Source organism: Phascolarctos cinereus, unplaced genomic scaffold (assembly GCF_003287225.1).
Source record: "Phascolarctos cinereus isolate Bilbo 61053 unplaced genomic scaffold, phaCin_HiC Scaffold_1;HRSCAF=81, whole genome shotgun sequence".
In the NCBI taxonomy this organism is placed as follows: Eukaryota; Metazoa; Chordata; class Mammalia; order Diprotodontia; family Phascolarctidae; genus Phascolarctos; species Phascolarctos cinereus.
The window spans coordinates 220987559-221012881 of record NW_027555514.1 but is presented as its reverse complement, the minus strand read 5'-3'; the positions used below and the strand labels follow the sequence as shown (position 1 = coordinate 221012881).

Below are 25323 nucleotides of genomic sequence, written 5' to 3'. Positions count from 1 at the left end.
TTTATTTTAATGGGTTTATTATTACTATTGTTGTTGTTGTTTTAAAAAGAATAAATACTTTAACATTTTATGAATTTTAATTTATAGTATGGTAAATATCAATAGATATAACCTGCATTTTTAAAAAAAGCTCTCTGAGGTCCTCAATAATTTTTAAGAGCTTATATAAAGGGGTCCTGAAATCAACAAGTCTGAGAACAGCAGTCCTGACCCTATCTCTGATCTCAGCCTAATCCTTTGTTTCTCCTATTCTCTAACCCAGGGGTGGGGAACCTATGGCCTTAAGGCCACGTGTGGCCTTCTAGATCCTTAAGTGTGGCCTTTTGAAGGAATTCCGCTTTGAGGAGTCTGTTAAAAGGCCATACTTAAGGACCTAGAAGGACACATGTAGCCTTAAGGTAGAGGTTCCTCACCCTTGCCCTAACCCCACCTCTACCTCACCCTTATCCCTAATTCCAACTCTACTATTCTTTTAAAACCTTCACCCCAGGGCAGCTAGGTGGCTAAGTGGATAGACCACTGGCCCTGAAGTCAGGAGGACCTGAGTTCAAATCTGAATTCAGACACATAGTATTTCCTAGTTGTGTGACTCTGGGCAAGTCACTTAACTCAAATCTGGCCTCAATCACATAATATTTCCTAGCTGTGTGACTCTTAAGTCACCTAACCCAGGTGCCTCACCAAAAAAATAAATAAATAAAATGAAACCACCCCAGTACTAGCACCGCTCTAAAAGCTCAGAAATGAAATATTCTCATTTCTTAGAGCTGAGCTTGGGGATTCCCACCCCAGGGAATTTTGCCAAATGGCAAACCAATAACAATAGTTGTCATCTATAATTTAAAGTTTACAAATTACTATACATATATTTCTCATTTGATATTTCCAACAACACTGTAAGACAGGAGTTATAATTATCCCCATTCACAAACAAGGAAACTGAGGCTTAGTGACATTAAAGGACTTGCCTATGATTAGAGTGCTGGACCCGGAGGCAGGAAGACCCAAGTTCAAATCCAGTCCTAAACACTTACTAGCTATGTGACCCCAGGCAAGTCATTTAACGCTGTTTGCCTCACTTTTCTCATCTATAAAATGAGCTGGAGAAGGAAATGGCAAACCACTCCAGTATCTTGGCTAAGAAAACCCCAAATGGGGTCACAAAGAGTTGGACACCACCAAAATGACTACACAACAATGATCCTCCTTCTACTGTTTCTGACCCCAACTGGCTATCTTGTAAATGTCTGCAGTCACAGGCCCTAGGCCAGATCTCAGCCCCTTTAAATGATGGCAGTTGGTGTTTCTTCCCTAAGACCTGTCACTTGATTTTTGTCATTTTTATCATCTCATTTTACCCTGTGATAAAATGATGGCAGGAATGACTTTTTATCTATTTATTTTTTTAGGGATGACCGCTTCCATCTTCTAGATGAGGAAGCGGAGAAATGAAACGACTTGTCTAGTGGGTGTCCGTGGGAGATGCCACCAGTTGGAATCATAGGCTTTAGAAGTAGAATGGGTCTCTGGACATCATCTGCTTGAAAATTCCCATTTGACAGATGAGGATATTTAGTCATGGAGAGGGCAAGACTTGCCTGAGGTCACACAGGTAGGAAAATGATCTTATTGGAGCCTCATCACAAGTAGATAAATCAAATATCATTATTTTCTCCATTTTGCAGATGGGGAAACTGAGGCTCATAAAATCACAGGATTTTGTGTTATAAAGGACACTTAGAAATCTAGGTCAACTCCCATATTTTAAAGATGAGGAAACTGAGACCCAAAGTGTTGAAGTGATTTGTTTAAGGTCTTAGGAGCAAGTGGCAGAATTTGGAATCAAACTTAGATCTTCTGACTCCCAAGTCTCGGTGGTGCCACACACAGAGGGCTGGGCTTGGCGCCAGGAAGTTCTGAGTTCAAATGTGGCCTCAGACACTTACTAGCTGGGTGACCTCAGGCAAATCACTTAGCTTCTGTTTGCCTCAATTTCCTTAATTGTGAAATGGGGATAATGATAACACCTACCTCCCAGGGTTCTAGTGAGGATGAAATGAGATACCATTTATAAAGCACTTAGCACAGTGCCTGGCAGATAGAAGGTGCTACAGAAATGCTTATTCCCTCCCTTTCCCTTTGCATAACAACTTGTAGGGCTCCAGGCTCTGGGATAGTGCAGAAGGCTCTGCTGGACCCTGGGGTTTGGGATTAGAGCCAGAGGCGTTTAGGGTTAGAGTCTCTTAATTGTCCTGTGAACGCAGAATGTTTGTACTTCTGTGCCTTTGTTCATGCTAGCCTAGAATGTCCTTCCTTCTTCCATATGCATCCCTATATCATACATATCCTTTAAGGACCAATCCACCTCATACCTTCCGCATGGAAGCTTCCCTAACTGGCTTGGCCCACACTCATTGCTCCTTCCTCAGAACTCCAGTAGCACCTCCCAATTTTTATTACTCCCTTGGCCCATGTTGTACAGCCCACTGTCTTGTCTGATCACTGAGATGTGCTCTATGTCTATACCTCTTGTCTTTTCATCTAGATTGTAAGCATCTTGTAGGCAGGGTACCTCCTTGTATCTTTTTAAGTAGCTGGCACAATGCTGAGGATACAGTAGATGCTCCATCAACAATTATGGAGTGAATGGATGGCTGGATGGCTGGCTGGCTGGCTGGATGAACTGGGATGATAAGGACTCAGACATGTCTTGACCACCAGATGCTGCCACCTCATAAAATCCATACCGTCATTCCTCCTCCCTCTAATATTCTAGTCTATCCTAGTCCCAAACTATAGCCCTGTGTCTCTGCTCCTATAGTGGCTCTCCATCCTCACCATCAGGCTGGCGAAGGGCGTGGAAGACGTGCAGGTCCATGGGCCGATGTAAAGTGCTGATGAGCAAAGTCTTGTTGGCCCCTGTAGTCTTGTGTGCCCGGTTTATAGACTTGGTCTCCCAATCGGTCCAGTATACAAAGTCTTCAAACAGGGTGAGTGCAAAGATGTGGGGGATGTCCTGGCTCAGCACTGGGAGGAGAAGAATAGCATGGTTGAGGGATCCTAAAAACATTCCCTCTAATGCTGATAGCATCCCTTCTCCTCCTCACCCTGTCCACCACATGGAGCTGGAGAACAATTACAGGCGGGGGGCATGGAGGATGGAGTTCTATTCTGAGGGCAAGTCAAAGGGTAAGAGCTGTCTGGTCCCTCTATGTCAATGCCTTAGCTTAAATTCACTCTGTAACTTCTTGGTCCCCATCTCCTTAGATCCTTGGTGCCCCCAGAACCAGCTGGTACCCATCCTTTGCCATCCTTGGACCCCAAACAATGCCCGCAGATGACACTGACCAATATGGCGATTGGAACCATCCAAGCTGGCAAACTCAATGTAGTCCTCACGGGCATCTGCCCAGTAGATTCGCTCGGTGACATAATCCAGGGTTAGACCATTGGGCCATGTTATCTTGGTGTCTACAACAACGCTGCGTCCTGAGCCATCCATGCCAATCCTCCCGATCAGTGAGTGGTCACCCCAGTCTGTCCAGTACAGGTACCTGCGCCCACACCAGAAGCCAGGTGAGCACTCTAGGGGGCTCAGATGCCATGGCCTCACCCAAGAGTCAGGATGTGGTGAGAACCTGAGAATACTAGACTTTTTAGTCCTGATTCTACCCAGACTAGGGTTGGGCAAACCCAAATGCCAGGGTTGACCTTTCTCCTCTGGGCACTTTTATCTGAGCATGAGCTCAGTATTTATTATTCCCCTGTACTTACCCATTTTGTACATCCACCACCAGTGCTCTAGGCTCCCGGAGGCCGGAGCTGACCAGCACTGTCCGGTAGGCCCCATTGAGCTTGGACACCTCAATGGTATCTCTGCCTTTGTCACACCAGTACAGGTTTCCGCCCACCCAGTCCACAGCCAGCCCATCTGGGTTACTAAGGCCTGTTCGGTGCAGCACCTGGGGGAAGGGTGAGGGACAGTGTGAGATGAGATCCCTTAAGAAGGGCCACAGAAGGGGGAAGAGAGACCAAGGATTTGCTGGTAATTGTTCAAGAACTAGTTCTATCAAAAAAAAAGTATGCATGATACATTTAAAAACAAAATTTGTATCATTAACATTTTCTCCATCAGTTTCTTAAGTGTAGGCAGTCAGCAAAACAATAGATGAAGCCCAGATCTGTAGCATATGCCAGGTTCTGGGGCATAAATGCTCACACTGAACATTTAATTTCTCAAGCCAATATGAGCTGCCTCTAGCACCCCCCTGTGAAAGAGATCCACCAGAACCCCATTCTCATGGACTCTGGCTTTCAGAGACCAGACTCTTCTTCAGATTTCCAGAGAACCCAAACCCCACTGGAGGGCACAGGAAAATGGGGAGAGAGGAAGAAATGAGATGACAAGAGGAAGGAGGGAGGTCACACTTCAAGGAACGATATCCCTGAGATATGAAGAGAGTAAAGGGGGAAGGGAAAATCTTCCCCAGAAAGCAATGGCCAGGCCTCATCTGAGTGGTCTTGGACCAGAGCAGCAGGCTACTGGAATGACTAAGGGAAGACGGAGGTGGTTTTTGTAGGGATCCAAGTGGCGGGAATGATCATCACTGGATGGCAAAGTGTTCTTAATTTTGTTGGACAATATAATGACCTATGGATCCCTTCTCAGAAAAAAAAATTAATTTATAATTTGAGGACATGTTAAATTTCAGTAAGAGGTTAGTAGAAATAAAGAAGTAATTTCCCCCCCAACAAAATCAAAGACCCCCTGAAATCTCTCCACGTTCTTCTTGGGTCCATGTGCCTCTGGGTTAAGAATACCTGCTCTGGACAGCTGGGCCCCTGGACTCTCCCTTTTTGATTTTTCTAGGGACCTGCTCCTATCTCAGGGAATGGGGACCCCCTCACCTGGACATGGCTTCCATTGATATTCATTCTTCGGATCATGCTTCCCTGAGTTGTCACATCTGTCCAGTAAATCATCTGTTCTCGGTAATCAAAATCCAGGGCGACTGCATTGTTCAGGCCCTAATGTATGGCAGGACATGAGGACTGGAGCCTGGGGCAGGGGCAGGGGACTAAAGATTGGGATAGAGGGGCAGTGAGACAGTAGGGAGAGGAAAGTGAGGCTGTAGAGGGAAGGCCCACAGAGAAAGGAGTCCCGCCCTTCCCCCTTCCACCCCCAGGTTCTTTGTAATTAAGATCAGTGTCAGCCCAGGGAGCTGGGAGGTGGTGGAGAATAAAGATCAGGCCTGGAAGACAGGCACAGAGTAGGAAGAAAGTGGAGAGGTGAAGATGGGGGCAGGGAGGTCAGAGGATTCTGGTACCTGCTTGAGCAGAGTATAGTTAGTGCCATCCAAGTTAAGCTTGCGAAGGTAGTAGCGGTTGGCAAAAATCAAGAATGGCTCCTCATCTGCGGGGTAGAGGTAGGATGGGAAATAAGGGTGGTGGTCTGAGGTCCCATCCCGCAAAGAGGCATGTCTAATCTCTTCCTCCCAATCTTCAAACATCTGACTTCCCAAGGTCTCACCTCCCCCCAGGACCCCCTGCCCTGTCACGGCCCTACAGCTTGTGGGGATTAGGTTCAGAGGTGGATTAAAATAATAGCAATAGGGCGGCTGCCCATCTGATATGACAGATCGCACTGGAAAATAATGCCTCATCATTAGAGAGGGATTCTTGTGACTCTGTAGTCCCAGGGGCCCCAGGGTGGCTCCTGTGCTCCTTGCCCTCTCCCCTGGGAGGCTCCCCTCACCAGTCACAGCCTTGCAGCTGTGGGCGTCGCCCCCTCGGGGGGCATAGCCATCCACACACAGACACTTGTAGCTGCCATGGGTGTTGATGCAGCGCTGGCTACAGGGGAAGCTGGTGTTGCACTCGTCCACATCTGCACATGTTCGACCATCGTCCTTTAGCCGGAATCCTGGGCGGCAGCGGCACTGAGGGGCACAGCGGGCATGGGGCACGGGGCACCAGGGACATGGGGCTGAGGGGTGGGGTGTGGGTAGGTAGAAGGCCTCAGCCCTGGGGAAGAACTGTTCCCTCATGCACCACCACCCTTACCGTGGAACCTGGCCAGAGCGCAAATCCTCCCTTGGTGCACCCCCTCCCTCCGTCTCTACCCTGGGAAGGTGGGGCTTAAGGTGAAGGCCTCGATGCCAGGGCCAGATGTGTGTCTGGGTGTCTGGGAGGCTCAGGCCTGGGCACTCACCTTGTACCCAATCTTCAGGTCCTCACAGTCCTGGCTGCAGCCACTGAGTTTCCGGCTCAGGCATTCATTGATATGGCAGCTACGCTCATCTGAACCATCGCCACAGTCATCTTGCCCATTGCACACCAGGGAGTCACTCACACAACGCCCACTTTCACACAGGAACTGGGAGGATGCATTGCACTTGTGTTCTGGGGAAGAGAAGAGGAGCAAAGTCAGGGATCCCCAGGGTCTGTTTTCTGGACATCATGATTCCCAACAGTTCTCATTTCCATTGTATGTTAGGGGTTTACAAAATGCTTTCCTGACAACAACCTCGTAGGCTGGGTAACGCAAATATTATTTCCATCTTACATATGAAAAAAATTGAGCCTTGGCATAGTTAAGTGACTTGTCCCGGGCCACAGTGACTGGGTATCAGAGTTAAGATTGGAAACACCACTCTCTTTCCTACCTCTTTGTTGAGTGCTTGCTCGGTGCCACCCCCAGGTAAAATCAGCACCAATGACTGCAGATGGGCAGCAGTACCCCCTGCACATTTTATTACCTGGGCTGGTACAGTGAGGGTTCTTTGGGGCCTCATCACTCTGATCATGACAGTCATTCTCCCCATCGCATTCCCACTGGCGGGAGCTCAGGCAGCGCCCATTGGCACAGCGGAACTCAGTAGGGCCGCACGTGGGGTACTCTGGAAGGCAGGGGAGGAAGAGGGCAGTCAGGTGAGCGATGAGCTTCCCTAGACACAGCCATCAGGCTGACCCCTCAGGGACGCCCATCCCTTACCGCATTCCGGTGACTCATCAGAGCCATCTGTACAATCTCTGTCGTGGTCACAGACAAAGTGCTTGGGGATACACTGACGATTCTGACACATGAACTCTCGCTCATCACAGGTGCTGTTGTACACTGTGGGAGAAGGGCCAGAGCCCACTTGGGACCACATGAACCCACCCACAACCCTCCTAGTCCTGCTCCCTCCACCTCACTTCTAGTCTCCATTACTCTGACAAGACATTCTACCCACACTGAGCTACAAGTTCTCCTGGTCCCCGTAACTGCTCACTGGCCACATATGCCCTTCTCAGTCATCCTTGACCACTTCTTCTTAGCCCAGTTAGTGTGGCAGAACACAGACTGAATCAGATTTAGGGCACCTGAGTGCTAGCTAGCCCTGGTGGAGCAGCGAACAAACTACGTCACCTACGACAAGTCACTAACTCTCACTAAACCTGAGCGCTCTCCTTTGTGAGATGAAGACCAGATGGTTCCCAGGGTCCCTTCTGAGTGTAATGCTCGATGACTCTGGGGTCACTTCTCCCCTGGACAGCCCTTCCCTGGTCACTCACAACATCCAGCCGCAACACTCTCGTCGGCACCATCGGCGCAGTCTTTGTCCCCATCGCAGAGCCAGCGGTCAGGAACGCAGAAGTGCATGCCCGGGCAAGAGAAGGATGATGGGCCACAGGTCTTACCCTCTACAGGAGAAGAAGGATTGGTCATTGAGAGCCTCAGGGACAGGGAGTCATACACATACATATACACACACAGAAGGCCAAGCTCTTCTCCACCCTTGTTGGCTGAATCATTCCCAGGCTCTTCCTTGGGCAGTCCCTTAGAGCAACAACTCCCCACTCTTTCCCTACCAGAAGATGAATGGCCATTCTCAGCTACAACTCTCTTATCTAGGCACTCATGGGCACATGTGGCCAGGCTCCTCTACCCTGTTCCCCCTCCCATTAACCCCTGGTAACTCACGGCAGGGTGCAGCTTCATCCGAGCCATCTCCACAATCATCACTCCCATCACATAGCCATTCCTTAGAGATGCATCGATGATTTTGGCATTCAAACTGGGACTCTGAGCAGAACTTGTCTGGAGGAGGGATGCATGGGGACAACAGTTGAATTAGGGAGTAGAGATATGGGCAGGACGCAATGTCTTGGGAATATGGCACACAGAGCCCCTCACTCTTAAAGCCCTGGGGTCCGACATAAGAAAAAGAGAAGGGCTAGAGTTTCTGAGGTTTGGGGATAAGATGTTCCAAGGTGAGGGATTACCAGGGCATCTAAAAAGTAGGTGCCCTGATCGTTGGGATAGAGTGAGAATCCCTTCCTACAAAGCCCTCAGTTTCTCTGTGCTCATACTCTGGAGTGCTGGGTTTGAGGAAAAAGGGGTTTGGGCTTTTACTCACTGCAGTGGGCCTCATCCTCGCCATGCTCACAGTCATCCTCCTTGTCACACGTCCAGCTCATGGGGATACATCGGCCACTGGGGCAGGGGAAATAATTCAGGGGGCACCTGGGCTTCACACCTAGGGTGGGATGCTGGATGTGAAGGGACCATCTTCAACAGCCCAGTGGACCCACAGGCAAGGTGCAGGAAGGGACCCCATGACCAGCGCCCCTTCCCACCAAGTCAGAATCGCCCCTCTAGACTGGGGTCACTGACCTGGGCAGTCACGCTCATCGCTGTAATCTCCGCAGTCATTGGCTCCATCACAAACCCAGCTGGAGGCATAGCACAGGGACGTCCGCTCACACGGCAGGAACGTCACCCCCTTCACCCCCAGGCGGAAGTAGCTGCTACAGTCAGTGGTGCCTGAGGGTGGTGGTGGGGGAGGGAGAGGGGTGACATCCTGGTCCCTCCCCCACCCCTGGAAAGATCCCCTTTCCATCCCTACTTGTTGCCTCCCTTTGTGAGACCCGGGGCAGGGGCGGGCCTGGGGAAGAAAAATGGGGCAGAGGAAGAGGGAGAAGAGGGGGCCATGAAGGAGAAACCAGGAGTTGGAGGTGGGGTGGGATAGAACCAACGAATGGATGATGGAAGCAGGAGGGGAAGGGAGAACTGAGGAAAACGAGGGACAGGGGAAACAGGGGTGACATGAGGGAACCAGGACAAACCCTCTACTCACTACAATTCATCTCATCGGATGCATCTTCACAGTCCAAAAATTGGTTGCAACGGCTGGAATTACTGATGCAGCTCCCATCCCGGCATCGGAACTCATCTGCAGCACAGGCGGTCTCTGTAAAACAACCCAGCCAGACTCTCATCAGTCTGGTACTCCACATCTGGAAATGAGCAGAGCCTGAGGGGAAGAGGCTTGGAACCCATAGCTCCCTCCACCAAGTGGCCGCAGTGTGAGAGAGCATGGAACTAGACACTTGGAACCCAAGAGGGCCAAAGACACAGTGATCAACTTGTAATAAGAACTAAAAATAACAGACCGGCCTTGGAGCCAGAAAGACCCAGGATCCAATCTCACCTCTCACACATAGGAGTTATGTGACAGTGATTGGTACTCAAACTCTCGGTGCCCCAAGCCACACTTTAAAACTACCATTTAGACAAGTTACTGATCTGCATTGATGGAGGGTGAATGGATGCTTATTCCCCTCCTCCCCAACCAAACCAACTCCCATTTCTGTAGTGTTTGAGGGTTTACAAAGCACTTTCTTTACAATGACCTTGTGAGCTAGACAGGGCAAAAAGGATTATTCCCATTTTACAAAGGAGAAAACTAGCAGGTCAAGGTAGTGGGAAAAAGTCCAGGGCTTGAGTTAAAAGATCTGGAGGGTCTACTGCTTCTGACATTTACTGTGGACAACCACAGGCATGGGACCTCTCTGAGCTTCCATTTCCAACCCTATAAAGTGTAGTTAATAATACTTGTAATTAAACTTGTAATATCTGTAATATTTCTCCTGGTTTCTCTGATTTTGTTCACATTTTAGCTAAAATCCCACCTTCTGTAAGAAGTCTTTCCTGGTCCCCCTTAATACTAATTAATCCTAATGCCTTCTCTATGAAATTATTTCCAATTATACTGCAAATATCTTGTTCATACAGAGTTATTTACATGTCATCTCCTCTCATGAGACTGGAAGCTGCTTAAGGGTAGGGATTATTTTTGCTTTTCTTTGTATTCCCAGAACTTAGCCCAGTGCCTGGAACACAGAAGGTGCTTAACTGCTTGTTGATCTGTACTGTACAGTTCCAAGGCCTCCGAAAGACTTATGACCTCAGATTAACTCAATCCCCAGTCAGGATTGTGGGAGGACTGATGATGCAGTGTGCTCCCAACCTCCTGACCTCAGAGTATATGTATGTTCTGGGCAGGGCTAATACAGGAATTTATTTTGCTTGACTATGTATATTTGTTACAAGGATTTGGTTTTTCTTTTTTTTTTTTCTTTTCTTTTTCCAGTGATGTGAGGAGGTGAAAAGGAGAGAAAAGGAATTTGTTAACCAGAAAAAAAAATAAAATGTAAAGAGGATTTGTTGTGAGGAAAGTGTTTTATAAACATTAAAAAAGACCTTATAAATTTGAGCTGTTCTTATTTACAGCAACAACAATAACACTAACTTAAGGAAACCAGAAACTCAGGGCTGAAGAGAATCAGGGTAGAATCTAACACCTCGGACAGAGCTTCTTAACCTTTTCTGTTTCATGGACCCTTCTGACAGTCTGGTGAAGCCTTTGGACTAATTTATATTGAAATATAGTTATCAAATTTTTTTAAAAAAAGCTCACAGCCCCCAGGTTAAGAAGTCCTAGGCTCGAAGGCTAGGGGATGCAGGAGAACTATTCACTCTCCAGGGGGATGGGGAGGGGAGTCTCTAGCACTCACTGTTACATGGGATTTCATCTGAGCCATCGCCACAGTCGTCTGCCCCGTTGCACCACAGGGTGTTGGGCACACAGCGCCCATTGTTACACTGACGGAAAGTTTTCTTACAGCGGCGTGTGTCTGGGGAGGAGAAGGTCAGAGTGAGTGGAAGATGCTCATGTGTACTCATTCACTCGGCAGGTAAGTATGGAGGGCCTACTCTGTACTACAGATGGTTAGGGATACGGTAAGGACAAATCACGGTCCCTGGTCCCCCAGCTGCTTATCATACTAACCTTGTTTCTGCACCATTCTGGCTTAGGATCTGGGGTCACCTCAGCCTCTGCTCTGAGTGCCTCCCTAGTACTCCCCACACATCCAGGGCTGGAGCATAAAGGCATGATGGGCTGGGGCCAGTGATGGGGTAGTACGTGTGGATAAAGCACAGGGGTCTGGAGTCTAAGTGGTGGGGTTCTTACTGCAGTAGGATGGCTTCTCATCTGACTTATCCTTGCAGTGGGAGGTGCCGTCACAGGTCAGGCTGAAGCTGATGCATTCACCATTGGCGCATTCAAACTCATCTTGTGTCCGGCAGGTAGAGTTCATGGCTGGAAATTGGGGTTATCAACAGGGAGAAGGGACAAAGAGGGTTCAGGATCCAGGGCTTATCCATGTACAAAATCCCTGGTCCATGTCCCTAAGTACTGAGTCCTACTGGCCCTTCTTGCTGGGAACTGGAGGTCAACCTTACAAAATGTATGACCTTGAATAAGTCATATAACATCACAACCTCAACTTTCTCCTCTATACAAGGTTGGGGGTATGTGGTGGGTTAGGCTAGAAGATCACTGAGGTCCCTTTCAGCTCCATCATTTTATAAATCTTATCAACTTTAGATGATTTTACTTCTGCCTCTAACCTAAAATTTCTCTACCACTCTTCCATGTCACCCTCCTTCACCACATCTCTCCCACCCTCCTCCAGGTCCACGTCCCCTGCCCTCACCTCGGCAAGTAAAGTCGTCTTGGAGAACGCGAGCCCCCCGACAAGAGCATTTGACATGTCCCTGGGGTGTGAGCATACACAAGTCCTGACAGCCTCCATTGTTCACACGGCAAGGAGAAAGCTCACCTGGAAGAGGAGAAGAAGAGGGTGTGATAGACTCTACCCCCCAGAATCATGCCCAGGGAGATGCCACCTGAACAGTGCAGCTCTCACTCCACACGGGGCACCAAAAACTATGGCAGTGGTATCTAGGGTTACTGGTGGGGCCCTGATGGAGAAGGGAAGTCTGGGATGTGTATATAGGGGATGTTCAGGATTGAGTAGGCTCTTGAGGTGAGAGTGGAAGAAACTGAATTTTGGTGGGGTTCTGGGATGTGTATAGGAAAGAGTCTTAGTTGCAAGTAGGGACCTATATAATATGTATACAGGTTCCTGAACTAGAGGGACAACTCAAGGGTGTGTTTGCGTATTTCTCTCTCTCTCTCTGGAAGATACTGGGTTTGGGTATATCAAGGCACGTATACAGAAATCTCGGATTATTAGGGGAAAGTTCTCGGGTGAGTAGGTGAGATAGTAGAGTGACTGGAGGTCCTGGGGCATGTGTTGAATAATAATCGAAATTTATTCTTATAAATGTATTATTGTATAATGCTTTAAGGGTTTAAAAAGTATTTTACATATATTATCTCATTTGATCCTTAAAATAATACTGTGAACTAAATGCTACAGCTATTATTATCCCCATTTTACAGATGAGGACATACAGGCTGAAGGGACGGAAGTGACTTTTGGGAGGTTATCTATCTTGTAAGCGTTTGAGACAGGATTTGAACCTAGTTCTTCCTGAATTCAAGTCCAGTGCTCTATTTGCTATGACAGGATTACAGCGGAGGGGAGAAGAAAGCCCCAGAGGAAAGCTCGTGGGTTTGGGGGGCAGAGGGCTCAAGGAAATGGGTGCATGTGTGTGCAAGATCCTGGTCTTTGGGGAATCTAGGGTGTGTATATGGGAAGGATGCAGAGTGGAAGGACACTCACAACTGTTAGTGTCGTTAGCCACGGCAACAATGCCCATGGGCTGCTGGGGGATGTCCACTCGAAGCAGCTTCATGTTGCTGCCCACGTACTTGTTGGCTCTCTGCACGGCCCGCCGCACCCAGTCTGTCCAGAAAATGTGCTCTCCATACACAGCCAGCCCAAAAGGGTGGACGGGCTCTGACTTCAGGATCACCTGGAGGGCATGGGGCCATGTCATTGGTCATAATTCTGATCTCTGACACCTCATCTCACATGCAGCCAATCCCAGGGGATGAGAATGCCAAAGGGCAGATATTCAGAGAATGGGAGAGAAAAAAACCCAGGAGAATGAATTTCGAATAGTCTATCTTGAAGGCAGCATTACACCCAAGATCATCTTTCTCTTCCTCTTACCTCTTCATTTTTGGTGCATTTATGTTTATTCAGTTATTGGGTTTGGCCAACTGGCATTTCCTTCATCTCTGACAGTGGGAGTCATGCTTTCCCTACCCCTCCCCTCCCTAATCCTTGGATTTGTAGTGAAGAATCACAAAGAGACCTCCTTGCCCCTCGATCCCAGACTCACATATCGGTGGGAGCCATCATACTCGCAGCGCTCAATCTTGTCCAGTGTGGCATCAGAGAAGTAGAGTTTCTCTGCACGGTGGTCAATGGCCAGACCATTGGGTGTTCGGATGTCACGTTCGATCAGCGTCAGGACATTGGCACCTGACAGCGCTGCCCGCATGATGCTCGGATGCTGTTCATTCCAGTTGGTCCAGAACATCAGGCTGGGTAAGACAAAAAAAAACCAAGGACAGGTGACGGGGAGTGGTGGAAGAGCAGGAGGCACCTAGGAAGTGGGAGTGAATCCGATCTATTGAAGGGACAGCTCTTCCTGGCTCAACCTGCAATCATCTTTGACACCCCTTCCCCCATCATAGTTCCACATGCCCTTTAGCAAGGGCCCAGAGTGCAAACCCATCCCCATACATGTTTCTTGGGATGGCCTCTACTACAAATAAATTTTAAAAATGGACTTTCAAAAGATTTTAGATCTAAAAGAGATCTCTAAAATCATCAAGTCCTACCATTTTACAGATATAAAAACAGAGAGAGCCATGGGAGACTAGCCATACTCCAACATCTCAAAGCACAAAATCAGAGAATTGAAAGGGATCGCAGAGGTCAATCTAATCCAACTACCCCAGCACGGAACACGGAACGTTTGTGTGGCCCCAGTAAACTTCCAGGCTTGTGGCCCTTTCTGGTTTTTAAGTGCACCCATTCTAGGTATATGGCTTGATTTTTTTTTTTTGAGGCAATCTGAGACTTGCCCAGCATCACACAGAGACTAAGTGTCTGAGAACTCAGATCCTCCTGACTCCATGGCTGGTGTTCTATCCACTGCACCATCTACCTGCCCCTGGCTTAATTTTCTTAATACTATGTTTAGTACTGTGACCTAAGTTTCCCTACGGTTTGGATCTCTAAATGGGCTTTGGGTTTCTAGGTTTTTCTAGGTCTCTGGCTCATCTAACTGGATGCCAGGTTCTCCATGGTTCCAGGCTCTCCCACTTTCTAGGTGCCTAATTTCTAGTTCTAATTCAACTCGGCCTTCTCATATTTTATTTTTTTATTTACTGTAATTGCTACTTCTTCAAGCAAATTATTAGGGACTGTGAATTCAAGTGTGGTGGTTCCACTCGCACTGAAAGAGAAGGGAACTTGTTACAGACATCTTTACAGTTCTTTGCCATTTTTATCTGTTCATTGTCCTTCCACTGAATGCCCTAAGGATTCTATGGATTAGTTGAGTCTCTAGCCAATCTTTTGGTAAACTTTTTCTTTCTGCTCAGTTTTTAAATTTTTTAAAAATTTTTATTTTTTTTTTTAAGGCAACTGGGGTTAAGTGAGTTGCCCAGGATCACACAGCTAGTAAGTGTCAAGTGTTTGGTCTGAGGTCAGATTTGAACTCAGGTCCTCCTGATTTCAGGGCCGGTGCTCTATCCACTGTGCCACCTGACTGCCTCCCTTCTGCTCAGTTTTACGAGACAATACTACTTATGATTGTCTTCCATCTTCCACTGTACAAGATTATGTCTTAAACCAAAGTTGTTTTTGGCTGGCATCTCTCTTCGCTTGGCAAGGAGATCAGATATTTGTTTACTGAAGTGGTTTCTAAACTCTTTTGTTCACAACAGATTACATCTGTTGAACTACCTCTGTGATAGTTTGTGTCAATGTCTCTTAATTCATCCACATCCCATTTTTATTTTTGCATTAATTTGTTTAAATAAATTAGGCTAGAGTTGCCTTAAGAGTGTACCATAAATCTCAACTTGATTTTTTTTCTTCTAATTTGGTATTCTTTCTTCTAATTTGACTTGGACCACTCAACAAGTTGGTGGCATGATTGCATTCAGAAATGATTTTCAAATCAGAAATCAGTCAATTCCTGAATGTTAACATATAATCAATTTTATTTCTTTTTTTTGGTGAAAATTATTTGGAGCTCACCATGTCAAGCACCCTCTTGACTCTCTTCTTGAAGAAAATATCTATGATACATAGGTGTGAGTTTTCAGCATAGTCTACAAGCCCTTGGCTTTTCTTGTTTCTTATAAATGAACCACATTTTCCAAGACTTTTTACTGCCTTCCCCAATGTCCACCTTTGCACTGAAGTCACTAATTAAAGTATACGTTGACTTAATTTGGAAGGTCTTATCAAATTCTGTGCATAATTTTTCCACCTCCTTATTCTTTGCAAACAGATACCCTGAAATTATTTTCATGGTGGCCTTTTTGCAAACACACATTTCTTGCATTATGAGGTGACCAAGTGTCCTGTCACCAAATGATGTTTCTTGTTGCCTTTGAACCCACAAAATTCTGCCACTTCCCTTATTTGCCTCTCCAAGGAGAACTTATGAGCCATCATTCCATTGAAATGCAATTTCCTTTTGTCCTCTGGTTTTATTTATAGGAAGAATGTCACAATTGATATGATTCACTTCCTCCAGTAGTACATTCATCTGTCAGTCACCAGAGAAGGATTTCACATTTACAGTAACAACAGCTACGTTAATGTTCTTAAGTTGCCTAAAAAACGATGTGATTCTTATTGCTCTGTCCTCTTTTCTCCCATTCTGCCATCATGACTGCAGAAACCGGCCAGGGAGGGAGGGAGGTTTAGCACCAGGAGCCAATTTGTACTTTCCTTTGTTTCACATATTTCCATGACTAAAGAATTCATCACCAGGTGATGACCAAAAATACTGTCACCAAATGACGTTCCTTGGTGCTGAGACTTTCCATGCTTAGATTGGTCCTCAAAAAGCAGTCTGTTGCTGAGATGCTTTCAAAGACTTTCTAACACGGAAGGACCTACCAGAGCTCACACTTTGTTGACGTAACCTTCAAGAACACACGCCATGATGAGACACCGGAGCAGAAATTTGTGGAGGCCAATTTATCAATATCTTTCCCAAAATGTATACCAGAAGGGGATCAAAGACAGAAAGACCCTATGTATACCAAAACAGTCACAGGAGGATGCTTTGAGGTAGTAACAAACTAGAAACAGAGCAGTTATCCACTGATGGTTGAACAAACTCTGGCATATGAATGTTCATGGAATATCATCACGCCATAAAAATGAGAGATATAAAGAATTCATAGAAACTTTGGAAGATTTGCATGAACTGATGCAGAACAGAACCAGGAGGACAATACAGTGACTACAACAGCATAAAGAAAAATAATACAAAGAGGCAACTGAGCTGAGATTAATTATAATACACAATTGTGGAACTGGAGAAGCGATGATTGAACATGCTTATTTTCTCTCCCTAGAGAGGCAGGGGATTGGGAGTTCAGAAAGTGCCATATGCTGTCAGATGAGAACATTTAGTTAGTCAGCTTTATTTGTTTTTCTAAATTATGAGAGGATTCAACGATGGGTGACAGTGGTGGGGAGAGGGGCTATCAACTAGCAAGCTAGCATTTTTGTTGTCATTCAGTTGTTTTCAGTTGCATCTGACTCTCTGTGACCCCATCTGGGGTCTTCTTTGCCAAGATACTGGAGTAGCTTGCCATCTCCTTCTCCAGCTCATTTTACAGATGAGGAAACTGAGGTAAACAGGGTTAAGTGACTTGCCCAGGGTCACACAGCTAGTAAGTGTCTGAGATTGGATTTGAACTCAGGTTTTCCTGACTCCAGGCCTAGGGCTCTATCTGTTGCTACCCCTAAGCTAGCATTTATTAAGAACCTATTAAATGCCAGGAGTTATATTAAGTTCTAGAGATACAGGTGCAGCTAGGTGGTGCAGTGGATAGCACACCGGCTCTGAAATCAGGAGGACCTGAGTTCAAATCTGGCCTCAGACCAAACACTTGACCCGTACTAGCTGTGAGACCTTGGGCAAGTCACTTAACCCCAATTGCCTCACTAAAAAAAAAAGTTCTAGAGATATATACATATATATGTATGTACATATATACACACATACACACAGATAAAGACTAGTATAAAAATTGAGAAAACTTAAAAATTAATCAAAATAAAATAAAATAAAATAAAACTTGGTGCTCAGAATTTGATATAGTACTTCTCATAGAGTCTAGCCAGGGCAGAGGACGGTGGGACTCAGGAAACTACGCCTTTATTAATGGAGCCATACGTTACATTTTTATCTCTCTCCCTGACCGCTCGCTCAACCTTCAGTCTTGCATTTCCAATTGCCTGCTGCCTATTTCCATCATTACCTCAAACTCAGCACAACTAAAACAGATCATCCCCCCATCCCCAACCTGCTCCCCCTCCAGATTTTCTTATTTCTGTCAATCATTCCATCATCATTTTCCCTGCTGCCCAGGCTTGAAAGTCTGGGGCCATCTTTGATTCTGCCATTATCTAATCAGTCACCAAGTCCTGTCAATTCTTCCTTTGCAATGCCTTTCAAATTCATGCCTTCCTTTCCATTCTAGCTGCCACTACTCAAATTCAGATCTTTATCACCTCTTGACTAGCCTATTATAGTGGCCTCATCACTGGACTTCCCACCCACAGTCTCTTTCCCTCTCAATCTGTCTTGTGCATCTCTATGGAATTACAATTTCTAGACCACACTTTGATCGAGGCATTCCTTAGCTAAAAACCTATCAATGGTTATTCATTACCTACAGTGTGAATAAAAGGCTAAGATCCTTAAACTGGTATTTGAGGTGCTCCTGAATCTGGCTCCAACATACATCTCTGGCCTCAGCTTCCAACATTTTTCCAAATGGTCCCTTCCCTCTGCTCCTAAAATGGACCTAATGCTTTCTGTTTCCCATGGCATTCCTTTGCCTAGAAGGCCTTTCTCACTCTTTTCAGTCCTTCTAAATCCCTATTCTTCAAGGTCTATCTCAAATTCTACCACATCAGATCCCTGATTACAGGAACCCCCAGTGATCACTTGGCCCTACTATGGTGTGGTTTTTATCAGCAGAGTAGCTGGGTGATGAAGGGGAGAGAATATTGGACTTGGGAGTCAGGAAGTTCTGAGTTTGAACCCTGCCTCTGATACTAGCTGAGTGACCCAGGGTAGGTCACCTACCTACTCTTATTCTCAGTTTCCTCATCTGTAAAATTATGATGATAATACTTCCTCACAGGAGCAAATGAAACAATGGATATGAAGTGCTTTGCAAGCCTTAAGGCCCTCTATAAATGTTCTGTTGTTCAGTTATGTCCGACTCTTTGTGTGACCCCATTTCGGGTTTTCTTGGCAAAGATATTGGAATAGCTTACCATTTTCTTCTCCAGCTCATTTTATAGATGAGGACACTGACGCAAACAGGGTTAAGTGACGTGCCCAGGGTCACACAGCTGGTAAGTGTCTGAGGCTGGATTTGACCTCAGGTCCTCCTGACTTCAGGGAAGGTTTTCTATCCAGTGTGGCACCATCTGGCTGCCCCCTATGAATGCTAGCTACTGTTATTAACCTAGGATTTCAATGGTGTAGTCTAGGTGTTCCCTCCACAGAGGCAGATGAGTAACATAGTCTTAGAGAGTTGTCAAAGGGCACTGAATGGTTAAGTAACTTGCCTATGGTCACACAGCTAAGTGTATGAGAAGCAGGGCCTAAGCCCTGGTCTTTCCAACTCCAAGACTGGCTCTCTATACAATATGCCACATTGATTTTCATTAATAAGTTACTTTATTATATATTTCCCTACACATTTTCACTTAAGTCTTATCTCAACATAGAGACAATAAGCTCTTTGAGGGCAGGCACTTTGTCTCACACTTCTTTGTATCCCCCATCCCACCTAGCACAGTGCCTTGCTGCTATGTCAGGAGGAAGAAACAAGCATTTATTAAGCCCCTACTATGTACATGCCACTGGGCTGAGAATTTTACAAATATTATCTCATTTGATCCTCACAAGAACCCTGGATTACTAGGTAGGTGCCATTATTATCATCCCCATTTTATAGCTGAGGAAACTGAGGCAGACAGGTTTAGATGACTTGCCCAGGATCACACAGCTAATCATGTCTGAGTCTGGATTTGAACTCTGGGCTTCCTGGCTCCGGGACCAGTGCTCTATCCACTGGGTCCCCTGACTGACTGATTTTGGGGAATCCATAGCCTATGATTATTTTCATAATTGTAAGAGTTTTCAAGCAATCACTCCAGTCCATAGCTCCTGCCTTCAATTCAGTTCTACAGCTGAGCTAGCTAAGGCCCAGTGAGGCTAGATGACTTCCTAGTACATGGTAGGGGAAGGGCTAGTGCCCAGGTATCTCCCTAGAGCAGCCCCACCTCTTCATCCTCCAGGCCACCTTCTCCTCCCCCGACTCACTTCTGGCACTCATCCAGCACAAAGGCCCTGGGGTGATCGTCGCCAGACATGGTGATGACCGTTTCCCGTTCGAAGGCCCCTGGCCGGGTCTGATCTACTGTATGGCGAGTGATGGTGGAGGTGGTATAGCTTGTCCAGTACAAGGTGTCCCAGCCTCGATGGTAGGCCAGACCTTCCACGGAGCCCACGTCTGGAGAAAGTAGATGGGAAGATGTGGTGGTCAGTGTGGCATAGAGAGGAACATGGACAGCAAGAGTAAGACATCTTAGGGGGTGGTCAGTGTGGACCTTGGGAGAAGAGGTTGGTTCATTCAGGGACATCTTTATTTATCTGTAACAACCAGGCCTACTAAAGCCTGGAATGAGATGGGGAGCTAGGGAGACCCTTATTTATCTGTAACAACCAGGCCTACTAGAGCCTGGCATGGGATGGAGAGCTAGGAACACCCTTATTTATCTGTAACAACCAGGCCTACTAGAGCCTGGAATGGGATAGGGAGCTAGGGAAGCAATGCGGGCAGAGCTGGGGATCATTAAGGCTTGTGATGTCTTCTTCTTACATTGCCTTCTGATCCTCCAAATCTCTATTTCTGCTGAATCTCCATTTTGGGGAAAGAAACACCCCCATTTCAATACAGGTAAACCTTATTATATGGAATAGTGGGGTGGTGGTGGGGGGGAAGAGACTAAAACTCTGCATATAGAATTCTCAAGTTGTGTTTCTGGAAAGGTTGAATATAAAACAGACTTTTGTCAAAAGAGTCTCACTTTAGACGAATTGGAGAACCTTGCTGTTTAAAGGGACTTTGGGCTAAATCCTTCCATAAAGCAATTATCCCACAAAGAATCATCTCTTTACTCGCTCTTGGGTCGATCTGCACTCCGACAGTGCAGCAGGGGTTCACTGGCCAGGGGTGACCCAGGAGCTTACTATGAGTGTGATTCCTCCCTTTCCCCCAGGCCTCTCTGGCCCTTACTCACTCTCCACGATGGTGACCCTCCCAGATCCATCATCGTTGATCTGTTGGATGTTCCCAAAGTGGATGTCGCTGAAGAAGATGCGGTTGGCAGTGCCTGGGGAGCCCGCTGCCCGGTAGTCAAAAGCTAGGGCAATCACATTCTTCATATGCTCGGGGTCCTCAAAAGGCTGCACGGGGGCATTGAGGTTGCGCTCATCTGACAAGTGGACGCTCTTGAGGATGGTGCGCTCTGAGTAGAGCAGGTAGCCAGCGTACTCGCGACAGGATGCTCCGTCCTCTGCCAGCATCCCATGGGCACATGCGCAGGCCCGGCGCCCACCCCCTCTGTACAGGCACAGCTGCTGACACCCACCATTGGCCACCGCACACACATTGGTGCCTAGAAGGACGACGTCAAGGGAAGTCATCACAGGTGGCCCCCAGGGTCAGTAACACCACCCTCTGTGGGAATCTCCTGCCTTCCTATTTTATTGCTTATGTTTCTCCATGGTATCCCTCCTGCTGCCTCCATCCACCATTTTAGCCTAAGGGATCAATACCATACTTGTGGCCTACCAACCCTTTGGCCCAGCCAACAGAATTATACTGGCTGCTGGCTGATCAGCCAAGTTCATCCTCTGACCTTGCAAACCCAGTTCAGAAATCCCCTGATTTCTGAGGACTTTGAGCATAGAAAGGAGCTCTCCAACACTTTTAAGAGAAGTATTAACTCCTTCTCTTAATTCTCCCCTCCTTTAGTCTGTCTGACAACTGGGAAGTACCTCCCAAAGTCACATCTTCCCCGCACCCTTTTCCCCCTTTCCTCCTGGTCTCATCCCTTCCCTTCTTGCTCTGGCCTATAAAGGGATGAGGAATGGCGGATTGCCCTCCTTTGGAGAGAATCAGCTTCCTCTTTTCAGGGCCTCATCCTTCCAGCTCCTCCACTCTCCCCACCTTTCTGCCGGTCTCTGTTGAAGACTTTAATGTCCTTGAGCTGGACTCCAATCCCTGTCCGAAGTGGAACTGAGTCTGTGGCATTGTCCTTGCTCCCTCGCTTGATGGAACCATTGGCATGGGTCCTGAGAAGAGGAAAGGATATATTCAATCCAGGGAGGAACATGAAGGAAACACCACACCCCAGAAGTCCAGTGCATAAGGTTGTCCCATGTTCTCCTCTCACCTGTCACTCCAATAGATGAAATCCTCAAACACAGACACAGAGAACATGTCCATGTTGTTACTGGACAGAACCACCTCCCGGTTTTCACCTGTCTCCAGATTGATTCGCTCAATCTTGTCTGTCCGTGCATCACACCAGTATAACTTCCCATCCTGGGGGTTAAGGAAAGTACTTCATACTTATGGATTGTACCACCAGTTCCCATCAAGTCTTCTCATACTGTGTGTGTGTGTGTGTGTGTGTGTGTGTGTGTGTGTGTGTGCGAGAGAGACAGAGAGACAGAGAGAGAGAGAGAGAGAGAGAGAGAGAGAGAGAGAGAGATTCCTCCCAGAGGGACATTGGTCCTTGAGTCTGTCCCTCATTCTGCTTTTATCACCTATACATGCTATATTTGTCTTCCTCTTCCTTCTTCTTTTTATTTCCAGGCACTAAGCTAGGTGTTGAGGATGCAGATATAAAAAGTGAAGCAGTGGTCCCTTACATTCTCCTCAATCATTTTCCTGGGCCTCTTGATTTTCTAACTCATTTCTCCCTAAATATAGAGTAGATTCCCACATTGAGTGCGTTTGTGGACATTTATACAGTCCTTTAAGGTTTATCTAACACTTTTACTATCATCTTGGAACGATCTGGTGTAGTATTACTTTACCCACTTTACAGATGAGGAAAGTGAGGCACACAGAAGTTAAAATGACTTGCCCATGTTCACATAACTAGTAAGTGTTGCTCAACTCCAAATCTACTGCTGTTTCCACTATGCCACAGTTCTGTGATTCTTTCTTAGCTCTCCCATTCTCTAGAATATCTCCCTGACTTCTGTGTAAGGACATATAATTAGGGGAGGCAGATGGGTGGGTAAGGGGAATGGGGTGTATGTGTTCCCCCTCAGCTGGGCAACAAGCATTTACGAACCAGCTACTATTTGCCAGGCACTGTGTTAAGGGCTGGGGATATGAAGCCAGAGGTCAAACAGTCTTTGCCCACACAGAGACCTTTCCCTTGCTTCCAATGGATGCCCGAGGTATCCTCACCTCATAGTCAACAGAGATGCCATTGGGCCAGCTGATGCTCACGTTGACCAAGACCACTCTCTCTGTGCCATCCAGCCGTGACCTCTCAATTCTCGGGTACTGGCCCCACTCTGTCCAGAACAGATACCTATGGGGTAGGCATGAATGTATCAAAGCCCTAAGACATGAGAGAATCCCCCCGGGAATGGGGCCCACAATTCCTTATCCCTACAGAGGGTAGAACTGGATTTTGGGTTTTTGGGGGAGGCATTGAGAGGGAAATCTGTTGGTAGAGATAGGAAAATGAGAATTAAATCAACGAGAAGACTTCCCAACACTGCAAAAGACTTGAGAATAGGGACAGGGATGGAAGCAGTCAGACCAAGGCATTCCCTGGAGAATCTGAGATAGAGAATTGTGTTAGGGTGGGACACGGATACGGAGTACCCAGATATGGCAAGAGAAGTGGGGTGGTCAGGTGTTCCCTCTTCTTACCCCTTCTCTGGGTGGACGGTGATGGCCCGTGGCTTGTCCAGGCCCTGGGAAATGACCACATAGCGAAATGAGCCATTGAGCCTGGCAACCTCAATCACGTCAAACCCTTGGTCAGTCCAGTAGATGTTGCCTGGGAAAGAAGGTAACCGTCAGGAGCAGAAAGGGTAGCAAGAGACAGTGGCCAAGAGTTCTGGCCCCTGTGTTTCCCCCAACCCTTCCAAGTCTTCATGAATTCCCAGTGTCTCATTCTTTTGTCCCCTCTCTTTTTTATTTTTAACAGATTTCTAAATCTTCTGTTTTTACATTACCTACATTTCCCCCTGTGTCCTTGCCTCTCTTACTCCCCCTCAAAGAGACTTCCCTTATACAGGGGCCAACAAACTATGGCCCAAGAGCCAATCCTGCCACCACCTGTTTTTGTACAACCCAGGAACTAAAAAAACTATTCTTAGCTCCTGGGTTGTCTTAAAACAGGCCATCCTGAGGGCTCAATTGGACTTACAGGCTGTCGTTTGCCACAGAACTTTTAAAAGATCAAAAAAATTCAGTAAACCAATCAACACATCCCAAAAGTCTTATATTTTATGCACTATTCCACACTATTGGACCCCAGCTTCTGCAAGGGAACACATTTGTTCCCCTTTTTTCCCACCTCTTTTCCTCAGAGTCCCCCTCCCTCAAATCTGGTCTTAAGTCCCTCTCTTCAACCAGCAATCCCTACTCACCTGCAATCCAGTCCACAGCAATGCCTTCCACACGGCCAATGCCATTGGTGACTACATCCTCACGCCACGTCTGGTCCCTCTTGGCTCGGCTAATGGTGCTGAGACCCATGTCTACCCAGTAGATTGTGTCATTGTCTGGGAAAAGAGTAAATACGGGCATGTGAGATCTTGGGAGAAGTGGGGGAACTGTTGGGGAGGGGCCGTGCAGCAAGGGCTATGTTCCCTCTGTTCTCTCCATGCATCCTCCAGGCATGCCTCCTTTCCCTCCCAGTGCCACTAAACCTTTTCCCTCTTCAAACAAATTACTCACCAGCATGGAAGTCTATGCCCACAGCGAGTGAGGTTCCAGACACAGGGACCAGTGCATCTGATTTGTCATTGGGGTCCAGTGGGATTCCCCGGATTCCCTCATGCACAGAATACAGGAGGAAGGAGCCCACACCTAAGGTACATGCTCCAATCAGACATCACCCCCATGAGCCTTTCCCTGTGCCATACCCAGCAAAATATCTGAGTCCTAACTCTGAGGAAGATTCACAGAATCAAAGACACACAGCTGAAAGGGACAGGAGAGCCATCCAGTACCATTACTTCAATTTACTGATGAGAGAATTGAGGCCCAATGGGGTTCAATGACTTTCTCAAGGTCACACATAGAGGTCACACATCAGAGATAACATTTGAACCCATGTCCACTGATTGCAAAGCCAGTGTTCTTTCCATTATACCATCTCTTGTTCAAAGGGAGAAAATTGAGGGATAGAGAATAACTGCTCATGACTAGGGAAGGTGCATGCATGGCAGGTCTCCAGGAAACTGCCTAGGGTTCCTCTGGCTACCAGAGGAGGGCAGCAAAAATGAATTTTCCCCAATACTAATCTGTTCCTCCCTCTCCACTTCATCCTTTGGTCCATATGGTCTATATGGATAGACCATGGACCATTCAAGTGGTCCAAAGCCCATCAGAATGGGAGTCTGGAGAGAGGGCAAACGGGGGTAATGTGGACCTGACGATTCCCATATCTACATCTCCAGCTCTTATCACTCTACTGGAAACTAGACCTACCTTTCCAAATGCCAACATGATACCTCCCTCCACTTGGATGTCCTCTCAAGCAACCTTGTGCCCATGACCACCTCTTTTCTTCCTGAAATAGGTCCTATTTCTAGCCTTCTCATTTCTCTCAGTAGCATCACCATTCTCCCTGTCTCTTAGGCTAGAGACCTTGTAGTTATCTGAATTCTTTTTTCTCTTATCCAAT

The 25323-nt window shown here is 46.9% G+C and overlaps 1 protein-coding gene across 1 annotated transcript in view; it reads right to left on the bottom strand.

Moving 5' to 3' along the window:
* The window catches only part of LRP1 (LDL receptor related protein 1), a 111967-nt gene that overhangs the window by 25816 nt on the left and 60828 nt on the right, over positions 1 to 25323 (bottom strand). The window contains exons 35-61 of the mRNA XM_020990096.2: positions 24372 to 24503; positions 24062 to 24196; positions 23337 to 23466; positions 22863 to 22989; positions 21832 to 21983; positions 21606 to 21730; positions 20674 to 21051; positions 19694 to 19883; positions 13427 to 13631; positions 12862 to 13054; positions 11827 to 11952; positions 11301 to 11429; positions 10843 to 10962; positions 9123 to 9236; positions 8660 to 8809; positions 8403 to 8522; positions 7967 to 8083; positions 7558 to 7686; positions 6995 to 7117; positions 6759 to 6899; positions 6212 to 6402; positions 5756 to 5939; positions 5328 to 5413; positions 4909 to 5028; positions 3775 to 3962; positions 3349 to 3554; positions 2839 to 3027 (exon numbers count right to left, since the gene is read on the bottom strand). Of these exons, the coding sequence (XP_020845755.1) occupies positions 2839 to 3027; positions 3349 to 3554; positions 3775 to 3962; positions 4909 to 5028; positions 5328 to 5413; positions 5756 to 5939; positions 6212 to 6402; positions 6759 to 6899; positions 6995 to 7117; positions 7558 to 7686; positions 7967 to 8083; positions 8403 to 8522; positions 8660 to 8809; positions 9123 to 9236; positions 10843 to 10962; positions 11301 to 11429; positions 11827 to 11952; positions 12862 to 13054; positions 13427 to 13631; positions 19694 to 19883; positions 20674 to 21051; positions 21606 to 21730; positions 21832 to 21983; positions 22863 to 22989; positions 23337 to 23466; positions 24062 to 24196; positions 24372 to 24503 (4200 nt within the window). The remainder of the gene's footprint in view (positions 1 to 2838; positions 3028 to 3348; positions 3555 to 3774; positions 3963 to 4908; positions 5029 to 5327; positions 5414 to 5755; positions 5940 to 6211; positions 6403 to 6758; positions 6900 to 6994; positions 7118 to 7557; positions 7687 to 7966; positions 8084 to 8402; positions 8523 to 8659; positions 8810 to 9122; positions 9237 to 10842; positions 10963 to 11300; positions 11430 to 11826; positions 11953 to 12861; positions 13055 to 13426; positions 13632 to 19693; positions 19884 to 20673; positions 21052 to 21605; positions 21731 to 21831; positions 21984 to 22862; positions 22990 to 23336; positions 23467 to 24061; positions 24197 to 24371; positions 24504 to 25323) is intronic.